Genomic DNA, 11,147 nt, shown 5'->3' with positions numbered 1-11,147 from the left:
TGGAACAACTAAAATTGGAACATAAAAATAAAAGGATGGAACATCAAGAAAGAGAGCAAACAGCAGAAAATACATATAATCAGTTTAAAGGAATTAGAACTTCAAGACCTCAAAAAACTAAACTAAACTCCCACACTCCCAAACTCTTAGACATATTCTGAAATAGTTACCCTCAGGGTTATAAAAGTACAGCACAGTGCCCCAAGGTGGTGCTGTTGCCAGGTCAAAGAAGTCATTAGGCAGGTCCAAGAACATCATGTCATTGCAGCTCCTCCTCTTAACTGTGTGCCTTTTCACAGAAGGCAGCAGAAGCTGGAAAATACAAATAAACTGTTTTTAACAGTATTCATTATGCAGCGTTTGAAGTGAAATGAATGCAGTCACATCTGGATGGTGGCAGTGTACAAATACATGGTGAGGAAAGTATATCCAAAAGATATACAAATGCCCTTCTGTGGCTTAATTCACATCCTCTTCCAATCAGCACTCTTCCTCTCCATCTTCTTTTGGTAGATGTCTAGGATTGCTTTCAGAGTGTTCATCTTGAACTGGTAATGATATTTGATCCATCCTCTACACAGAGTCAGCATATTCCATTAAGGACTGCATTATCACTGGTGTGTGCGTACATACTCGTTCAGCCTCAAACCAGTGTTTTCTTCTAATGTGGAAATCCTCTTTGCTTTGCACTTTGTGATTGTTTTTAAACTGCCTCTATATGCATGAAATAGTAAGTAGCATAACCTGGTAAGAAATATCACAGCAGGCCACAAAAACAGCCTCGGGGTAGCTAGCCATGTGAGTATGAGCGAGAACACAACAGTACCACCATTGTTTGTACAATGAACACGGTTCATAACAGACCTAGAATATTCATTCATTCATTTTCTACCGCTTATCCTCACCATGGTAGCGGGTGTGCTGGAGCCTATCCCAGCTGTCTTCGGGCGAGAGGTGGGGTACACCCTAGACTGGTCGCCAGCCAATCACAGGGCACATATAGACAAACAACCATTCACACTCACATTCATACCTATGGACAATTTGGAGTCACCAATTAACCTAGCATGTTTTTGGAATGTGGGAGGAAACCGGAATACCCGGAGAAAACCCAAGCATGAGCGGGGAGAACATGCAAACTCCACACAGAGATGGCTGAGGGCGGAATTTAACTTGGGTCTCCTAGCTGTGAGGCTTGCACGCTAACCACTCGGCGGCCGTGCAGCCTTAGAATATTCAATTATTAATTTTTTTTTTCCCAAAATGTGCTCTACTGTCATATGTACTTTACTGAGCATATGCAGTGTAGTATATATAACTATTAATTTTACTGTAAATAAAACACAGATATTGTGACTTGTTTACTGACAAAAACATTCACTTTATTATATGCATTGTTTATATTGATTGTTCAGTACTGCTAAATGTCAGGGGAATGCATTAAATTAGACTGTAAGGAAAAGCCTACAAAATAAACATAGTTCACACTAATAATAGAACTATGGTGCACAAATTACAGAATGTCTACACTGATTATGGAACTATAATACACATAAGTTCTGAATAATTTGTCAATCTGGCAAATTGCACAACATTCGGATAAAATCACCCGTGTTGCAACCTGATTCATCATTGTGTCATTTAGTTTGTTTTTGACTGAGAATCAGTAAACATGTTCTGCTAAATGTTTATTAGGTATTAAATGTCTCTTTTAATGTCTGGTCTGAACCATTTAAAATGCGATGGGGAAAAATGAGACACAGCTTCATATCAATGTTTTTCCAGTTTTATGATGCATGTTTATTATACAGTTTGTTGTGTATATACAGAAACAAAGTAAATTGTCTGGGGCTGAAGCACTGAATAGATTATATTGATCTGTTTATTTTTATTCTTTGAAAATAATCCACCATTGTGGCTTATCTTATTGAAGGTACTGATCAGTGGCATCAAAGGCCTCCTCAAATTTGTCTGTAACATTTCCATCCCTCCCCCTCATCTCTGTTTTGTCAAACAGGAATGTGGGTGTGTCGTCACAATGTCACTGCCTTCTCAGAAGCACCTTTCAGGGGAGACACAGAGATTCTTATTCAGCGTAAAAAAAGGATACGATTGTGAATCATCACATGAGTGAGTTTTTTTTACAGTTAATATAGTTGATACGTCATCTTTTGGCTCATTTAAATTCAAGTTATTTAGTGTGCTTGAATATGGGTAGTCTGACCTGATGTGTTGTTCCTATTCCCGTTTACTTGATGTGACGTCTCGTCCGGAGACTGTGGTACGCTTCCTGGTAAATCCAGCTCGTATGTCATCACAGAGTCCGATCTAGACTGTGTGGACATGGCAGCGTCCTCTGGGCAAGTGGATGAGTTATCAATCATCCAGGCACCTTATTGAAATATGATATCAGTTTAGATGAGCAGCAAACAGGCCAAATAATGGAAGTAATCTAATGTTTTATTGCAGGACTAAAAACAGGATTAAGGTCTTTGAATGGAAGCTCAATGTTTTTGGAACGAGATCAGTGTTTTATGTAATCCTAAGAACAAACAGGCAGTTTGTACGAGTTCCTTGTGAAAACATGAGGGCAAAACTGGTATTAGTCTCTACTAGTTTTTGCCTGCACCCTTTTGTAGGGGCCTCTGAATCAACCAGAAACTGCTGGAACAATATATTTGTTTATATTTCAATGAGCACTCCAATCTTGCATACTTGACAGCCATCTACCTCTCACGTGCATATACATAACACAGCAAAAGTATTGGGACACAATTTTCTTCCGCTTATGTGGGTCTGGGTTGCTGGGGCAACACTCTCAGAAGGGAGTGTTGCGAGTGTCATCTTTCCGGATGATCGAGCTATCACTGAGCTTTTGATTAGCTTCCTGAAATGCCAATTGTTTTTATTTATAGAAACATTGCACATAATGTAATTGAATACATAAAGCAATACATTCTGGGTATGCATCCATGTTTTGTTGATTGTTTAGTACTCACATTTCTTGCCTGCAGGGGCCACAGAGTGATGTCTCCCTACTTTCTTTCCCAGGAAGGTCAGTGTGAAGGACCCAGTTTCAGATCCAGGAGAGTTTACATACATTTTTTTAAAAATGTGTTGCTGATGATGATTACCTGTTCTCTGAGCAGCTCTGATCCCTTGTGTGCTTCAGTTGTGGTGCCTCGGTGCTGACCCGGAGGAGGAGCAAGATCTGATCTGATTGTCTGACAGTGGAACCAAACTCTCCACAGTCTTTAAATATTAAACCCCTGGAGATGAAGTTTCACTCCGTAGTGGCCTTAATCCCACAGTTTGATCGTGTGTGAGAGGAAGCCGCTCATAGTCGTCAGGTTACATGTGGGTAAATCAACAGTGCCATCTCTGTCCCCGGCACACACACACACACATGTTAAACACACAACTCAACACAAATCTTTACAACACTGTATATTGTCATGCCATAATGTAACTGCCATAGTAGTGGAACACTAACTTTTTAGTTTGTGTTAATATCACTTTCTGTTGAAATTGTATATTCTAGTGATGGATGCTGTCATATAATATTGACAAAATTTCTAGATGTCTTTTTTCACTATCCGATAAAGCTCTGATGATCCTTCAATGTGTGGCTGGTTCACAGACTACAACACATTTGATTTGTTGGCAAACTATGCCGTGTTTCCCCTGACACAGTCAGGAAGGACACAGTCAACAGTCCTGTGCATCATGGCTGGAATTTGTCCTCTGCCTATGGGCAAAATCTGCTCCAGAATATGGACATGCTACACCTGGAGAAAACTCATTATAACATGAGACCAAAGATTTTCCAGGGGAGTCTATTCCAGCTGACTTCAGGGGAAAGGCGGGGTACACCCTGGACTGGTCGCCAGCTAATCACAGGGCACATATAGACAAACAACCATTCACACTCACATGCATACTTATGAACAATATAGACTCACCAATTAATCTAACATGTTATTGGAATGTGGGAAGAAACCAGAGTACTATTTTGGTAAAAGCTAGCATAAGCTAAATTTTCATAGCCATTCAACATGTATGAACGGTATGAACTTTTAACGTCAACAAATGTGTTGCAGTTAGGTTTGACAGTCGTGATGGCAAACTCGATTCCTTTTGCAGACTCGAGTTCTTATGAGTCACTCACTGGAGTGAATCGGGTATTCAACTCCCTACAAAGCGCATGTGCAGAACGCGACCTGTTAGATGCTTGGCCAGCCCTCTTGAGAGAACGTCGAATCTTTGTGGAGTCCCCATGATGCAGCTCGGGCAGGGAAGTGGAAAACAGAGTTGATTTTAGGTTAGGACCAAATCTGTGGCTTTTCCACCAGGCTAATACTTTCATACATATGCAGTTAAAGTAGCAGTAGCACAATTAATGGCATGTTACCTGATTTCCTTTTTTGAAGTTAGCTCGCGGTGAATGGAGACGAGTCCCTATTCAGTCAAAACAAAACAAACAAACCAAATATTTCACAGTCACTGAAACTCAGTAATGGTAGGCGGTGTTTAAATCCAAGTTAGGAGGGACTGTGGGCCGGGCTCGGTTCTAGGTGGAGTTTATCATGCGTATAAATGATCTTTCTCTGCTTTGCTGCCGCCCCTGCAAACTCATTCACACCTAAACGTCTCCACTTTGTTACGGCACGGTAAGTTCCAAGAACCAATGTCAACACTTGTTGTCTAGCTTCTTTCTTTGACATTTAAATGCATGTTTGCGGTTTGTTTGAGTGTGAGATTTAAGCACTTACGTTCATCTTATGTGGGTGTGGCTAGAGAGACGCCTGGATCTTTACTTTTTATGTATAATATGCACGTAAGTAACACTCACTTATTATGTTGATGAATTTTACTTTAAACTACACGGAATGTGTCATAGAATCCACACACAACTTGTATCCGTGTTAGTGTTGGACGTGGGTGTGGCCAGGCACCCTCCATATGATTGCCATCATGGAAAACCACATTATGTAAACCTACTGTAAATGTGCAGAGCCAAAGCCAGCACATTGTCCTATATATCTTTATATATATATGTGTGTGTATATATATATATATATTACATTGTCCTTTCACAACACATATATTTTATTCAATAATAAGCCTGTATACTATTGTTTTTTATTCTGTGTTCCATACATGTCTCTCCTAAGACATTTGACTCTTTCCTAATAGAATCCTGCATCCAGCCCCACCATGTCTTTCATCAGAGAGTTCATGATGCAGACGGTTTATCTCGGCATGCCAGATGAGTCAGTAAGTCGCTGTGGTTCTGTTCCAGTTGCTAAGGCCAACCACCCTGTTTGTTCCCTTTTTTCTCTTCCTGCGGTATGCTCTCGTGGTGGAAATTTTCTTGGCAGAGTTTAGAAACAGAGAGGGAACATTTCACAAGATAGCCAGGAGTTACTGTAAAGTTTAGCTTGGGAAGGGAGTGGTGAGGCAGAGCAAGGAGAAATGATTACATATAGGAACATGACAGATCAGGACTATTTTCACTCCCCAAAAGTAAAAAAAAAAATAGCATTTGTATGTCTTGTGAATGTGTGACTCATCAGAGCTGGAATTTGAGCCCCTCCCTTTCTAAACTCCACAAACCATGAAATGCTGCTCGCCATTCCCCTGCTTGGAAGGTTGCTCAAGGTGGAATTTTGTTATTTTACCAAGATACTTTACTTGAATAAGACTTGCATATTAAAAGCCATCTTGTTTACATTCTAGTGATATGGAGATAAAGGACAAGGCAGTCACAAGACACTTCCAAGAAGGAGCATAATATGTGCCAGGGGTGCCCAAGTCAGCCATGTTTTTATTGTTCATTTTATTGCACATTATAGAAATAATTTCAACAAACCAAAAATGCTCATTGGGTGGTTAGTGGTTGGCCACAGTCAGGAAAGTGGGAAACTGGGTTTGAATCTCCGCTTGAGCATCTCTGTGTGGAGTTTGCATATTTCTCCCTGTGCATGCGTGGATTTTCTCCGGGTACTCCAGTTTCCTCCCGCATTCCAAAAACATGGACAAAAAATTGTCCATAGGTATGAATGAAAGATGGCTGACAATATTGGGCCACGGATATATTGGCCCAATATCAGCATAGAAATATGACATCTGTATCAGATTTAGTCCCAAAAATGAAAGCCAATATTGAAATGCTGAATAGATGAACATTAATGTTGACCAGGATGACACCCGCCTCCTTTGTGCTTTCCACAGGCTTGTGTTCCTGCACGCTCTAACTGTAGTGAAGCCGCTCTTAGCCATTCAGTAAAGCATAATTTGAAGTTCTTGACATTTTTGCCAGCTTGTGCTCACGGCACGAAAAAATGTGCTTGAATAAACAAATTGAGCTGCTTGAACGGCAGCCACTCTTGGTGGCGGTGTTAATTCCACTACATACACACATACATACATACACACACACACAGTTTATTACCCTCTAAGAGAAATTGATATTTCCAGCAGCTCTGAAAAAATGGCGATCTGTGTTTGCACCACGCAATAGATGACCTCATCAAACCTCGTCCCAAGTGTGTAGACAAATGACAGTTGTCACCAATAGCAGGTTAGCTTGGAGATTCCATCCATTTTCTAGATATGCCGCATATCCTCAGTAGGAATGTAATAATTCCCAGAAGTAAGCAAGTAAGCATTCACCACTGACTGGAAGACACTGTCAAACACAAATCTGTGTGGTGTCACAGGTATTAAAGAACGAGGGGACAGTGAAGGGAGCACGCGACTTTAGCGCCAGTGGCGATGCAGCAGTCATGGACCAGGCAATCAAGGCAAAAGGTGAGAATGCTTTGGGTCCCAAAAGGAAGGCCTGCGCCAACTTGTCCTGTCATAGATACGTATGTGACATCTTGGAGAAAGAAGGGCTACCTTTTTGTTTTCAGTGTTTAGCACACCCTGCTGGCAGATATTTATAACTACAACTTTGTCAGAGAAATGCTCCACATATTGTACTTGATATAATCTGTGCAGGTGTTGACGAGAACACTATTATTGAAATCCTGGTGAAGAGGAGCAATGAGCAGAGGCAGAAGATTAAAGAAGCGTACCAACAGGCCAATGGAAAGGTAAGGTGGTATGGTGGTAAAGTACACACAGAATTACACACACAATGACTTTTTGTTTGCCTTCTGTTTACATTGAAGCCTCTGGAGGCAGCACTGAAGAAGGCTTTGAAGGGAGATTTGGAAGACGTGGTCATGGCTCTGCTAAAAACACCAGCCCAGTATGATGCCCAGCTGCTGAAAATGGCCATGAAGGTACATGTGCACACACGTATTTACACACTGCACCACACCCTTCCACACAGTCATTTAGCGGAGGGAAACTGCTGTTGTTGCACTTTGGAGGTCAACACTGATTTTAAGTCTGGCTCACAGCCATCTCCACCCACTTCCATGTATTCATGTTGGCTCGTCCCAGTAGGATGGCTGTTGATGAAATGATACTACTTCTGGATTAACCCCTTTATACTTGATTGCTTGTTTTAGGGCATGGGGACTGATGAGGACACCCTGGTTGAGATTTTAGCATCCCGAACCAATACAGAGATTCTGGATATAAAGAAGGCCTACAAAGAAGGTGTGTTGTCATGTGTCAAACATCAGTCTTCGGTTTCGTTCCATTTTTGATTGGAAATACACCATACAGTATATCTCACCACTAGCTTAGTTATTTAATTACTTTTTTCACAGAAACGAACATAGTAGGTTAAATACATAACCATTTTCCATGAAACTTTGTGGAGAGTGGGTGCATGGGCCAATGAACAACCTTTTAAATTTTGGTAAATAGAGTAATATGAACATAGTTGTAGTTTTTCCATAGAGGGTCATTACAATATTGCTAAAACAACAAGTTGAACAGTAGCCTTAGGCTTTCGCAAGTATACTGTATGGGAATAGCTTACAACCAATGTTCCCTCTAAACAGTGTGCATGCGCAATTGCGCACTGTAACCTGGAGTACTGTCCTTTTGAACCCGCTCACTATACAAAATACCACAGAATGGAAGTTGGACTACCTCAACTTCTGAGACCGCAGGAATGCTCAGGTCATTTTTGTGCATGCTCAGACACTTGAAAAACTAAAGGAAACATTGGTTGCAACATTACGAAACACATACTTACAAATATTTGTGTCCCCTAAAAGATTACAAGAAGGACCTGGAGGAAGACATCAGATCTGACACCAGTGGCGAGTTCAGAACTGCACTCCTTACGCTCTGCAAGGTACGTGTGAGTCCACGTGTACTAGTCATTCTTTATTTTTGTTACAGGATGTGTGAGGCGGATCTTGTTCATTAAGCCTTTCTTTCAAAGCTCTAGGATGGTTTTAAGTTAAAGAAACATAACACTCCCTTGTTGTTACAACTACAGTGACGGGTTCTTGACATAAATTCCACACATGCAAATAGTAGCACTCCACATTCATATGTCACTATATTTAATTGTACAAAATAATTTGCATTGCAGTAAAAATTTTTTTATGATTTAATTTTACACAATTTGGAGTCTGTGGACCAGAGATTAGGCCTTAACTATCGCTAGGTAGCTGCTGCCAGAGAGACAGTGGAGGCAGGCAAAATGTGTAAACAAAGTTGGTAGAATAGTCAAACTTCAATATGACTCAAAAGTAAGCAATCGCAATGCTGGCATCGATAGGCTTAAGACTGTGACAAGCTGTTGTCAATTCACTACACATTTCACAGACTATTTTTTTCATTTTTACGGTAATAAGTGACGTCCTTGTCAACCCAATACAGGACACAGGTACTTTAATTTGTTTATTACAGACAGGCAGTTTTTTCTGAATGAAGAATCTTGTCACGTTTTATTCTGGCAAGATATTGTGTCACGAGAGCTTGTGACACCCCCACTTAATTAGTTATCTTGTATGACCATCTATTGTCTGGAACTAAAGTTAAGTATTTCATGCTGTAGGATGCTGTATGTATTCTGAGCTCTGTAAGGTTTTTGTTTATCACAGGCTAACCGCACTGAGGTAGTGTGTGATCAGCTGATTGACAGTGATGCCAGGTCTCTGTATGAGGCTGGTGAGGGCAGGAAAGGCAAAGACTGCTCCGTCTTTATTGAAATCCTCACCAGCAGGAGCGCCCCTCATCTCCGTCAAGGTCAGCTACCTTGTCACCTTCTTCTGCAGTGTCTGTCTTCTTAGTGCACGTCTCATGCTCCGCCTCTCTTATCATTCAGTGTTTGAGAGGTACTCAAAGTACAGCAAGGTGGATGTGGCCAAAGCAATTGACCTGGAGATGAAGGGCGATATTGAGAATTGCCTCACAGCAGTAGGTAAAGACACAATCTTATGCTGAAACATAATTACCTGTACTGCGATTGGCTGGCGACCAGTCCACAATGTACCCTTCCTTTTCCCGAAATCAGCTGGGATAATCTCCAGCATCCCCCCGCGACCCCAGTGAGGATGAGCTGCATAGAAAATGGATGGATGGATGAAATGTACATTTACATATATTTAATGTATGCCTGTTTTATTTTGGATTATTTTAGTCAAGTGTGCTGGGAGCAGGCCTGCTTTTTTTGCTGAGAAGCTCTACTTGGCCATGAAGGTGTTGTACCCCATACCACGAACCATAAAAGATATTGCACCATCTTCTCATTGTCTCAGAGCCTTATTGACTTTTGTCTGATCTTCAGGGATCCGGAACCCGCAAAAACATTCTTACCCGTATCATGGTGAGCCGCTCCGAAAAAGACTTGAAACTAATCAAGGATGAGTACAAGAAGAAATACGGCAAAACACTGTACCAAGATATTCTGGTGAGATAACATGAGAGTTTTAAAAGCACCTACTATGTACTGTATTATTCCTGTTTAAACTAGATTTACTTTTTTTCAGGATGACACTAAAGGAGACTATGAGAAGATTCTGCTGGCTCTGTGTGGGAGTGAGAACTGATTTCTCATCTGACTATGAGCTCACATACAGCCGATAAGGTCATGTAACTGAAGAATTGCGTCCAATGCCCAGCTGTGTCAAATACGTAACCTACTGCCATGATAAGTAGTCGATAATAACAGCAAAGAGCAAAGACTAACACCAATTTAGCATTGCTTCAGCACATTTTCTTTGAATTTCATTTTAAATCCAAAACACTGTTACCTCACCATACATTTATTTGATTTAGCCATCAGACGGACATGCAGATTGTGTTGTTTCGGTGGAGTGACATAATTGGTGCAACTGGTGCTTGTAACCGAAGGAGCTTTGACATCCTGCAAATAAAAGCTTTTTTTCTATGTGGTCTATCGTTTTAACACACTAACATGAACTCTGTCAGATGCAAACCAATCATCCATACATGTGAGCTGGAGCCTATCCCAGCTGATTTCAAATGTGAGGCAATGTATACATCGGACTGGGTGCCAGCCAATCACAGAGCACACATAGACAGACAACCACTCACACACGTATTCACGCCTAAATGCTTAACATACATGCATGTTTTTGGAAAAACAAGAACAGCAAGAACCTGGATCTGAGATGTAGATATGTTAACCGCAAACACTGTGCTGACCAGAAATCACCCATAAGTTAAAAAATACTATGTCAGCAGTTTTGTAAAAACAACAGTTAAAATTATTATTTTTTTAATGATCAAAAACGTTTTCTCAATACATACCTTGTGAATATAATTCACAGAGCAACCACCACTGCTTTATCAAATGAGAATTTCTTAAATGGCAAATTATCAGGGTTGCCAGACTTGAAACAAAATGGAACACGACGCCGTAGTTTTTTTTTACGTCGAGAAGGGGAGTAATAAGTCCCCCACCTGGCAACCTGATCCACCAACACTGTAAACTTGTGGTGTACGATACTGTTACATTTAGTATCAATTCGATACCAAGTAAATATACGGCCTGTATTGCCGATACTTTTAAAATTAAGTCGGACGCATCAATCATGAATCAATCTAAATCTGAATGAATTGTTACGACCTTTTTGTGATTTGCGTTTTAGATTATTAATTAGTTAAAATGAAAGAAAAATTTGCATAGTTTATAAGTAAATCTGCAACAAAATCACCAATTTCCACAAAATCACTTGAGAACATTACACTTCTTTCTGCTTTTT

The 11,147-nt window shown here is 40.6% G+C and overlaps 1 protein-coding gene across 1 annotated transcript; it reads left to right on the top strand.

Annotated features, from left to right (window-relative positions):
• The first annotated feature begins 4,238 nt into the window (after positions 1 to 4,238).
• anxa1a (annexin A1a) lies at positions 4,239 to 10,309 on the top strand. The gene is made up of 12 exons (XM_058071375.1): positions 4,239 to 4,670; positions 5,197 to 5,277; positions 6,723 to 6,813; positions 7,006 to 7,100; positions 7,179 to 7,292; positions 7,524 to 7,614; positions 8,184 to 8,263; positions 9,021 to 9,165; positions 9,245 to 9,340; positions 9,560 to 9,618; positions 9,707 to 9,829; positions 9,909 to 10,309. Exons 2-12 carry the CDS (start codon positions 5,218 to 5,220, stop codon positions 9,966 to 9,968), a joined length of 1,014 nt encoding a protein of 337 aa, XP_057927358.1. The 5' UTR covers positions 4,239 to 4,670; positions 5,197 to 5,217; the 3' UTR covers positions 9,969 to 10,309.
• The last annotated feature ends 838 nt before the right edge of the window (positions 10,310 to 11,147 follow it).

This window comes from Doryrhamphus excisus, chromosome 4 (assembly GCF_030265055.1).
Source record: "Doryrhamphus excisus isolate RoL2022-K1 chromosome 4, RoL_Dexc_1.0, whole genome shotgun sequence".
Taxonomy (NCBI): domain Eukaryota; kingdom Metazoa; phylum Chordata; class Actinopteri; order Syngnathiformes; family Syngnathidae; genus Doryrhamphus; species Doryrhamphus excisus.
Note: the sequence above shows the minus strand (reverse complement) of the source record. Positions and strands in the feature narration are given on the sequence as shown.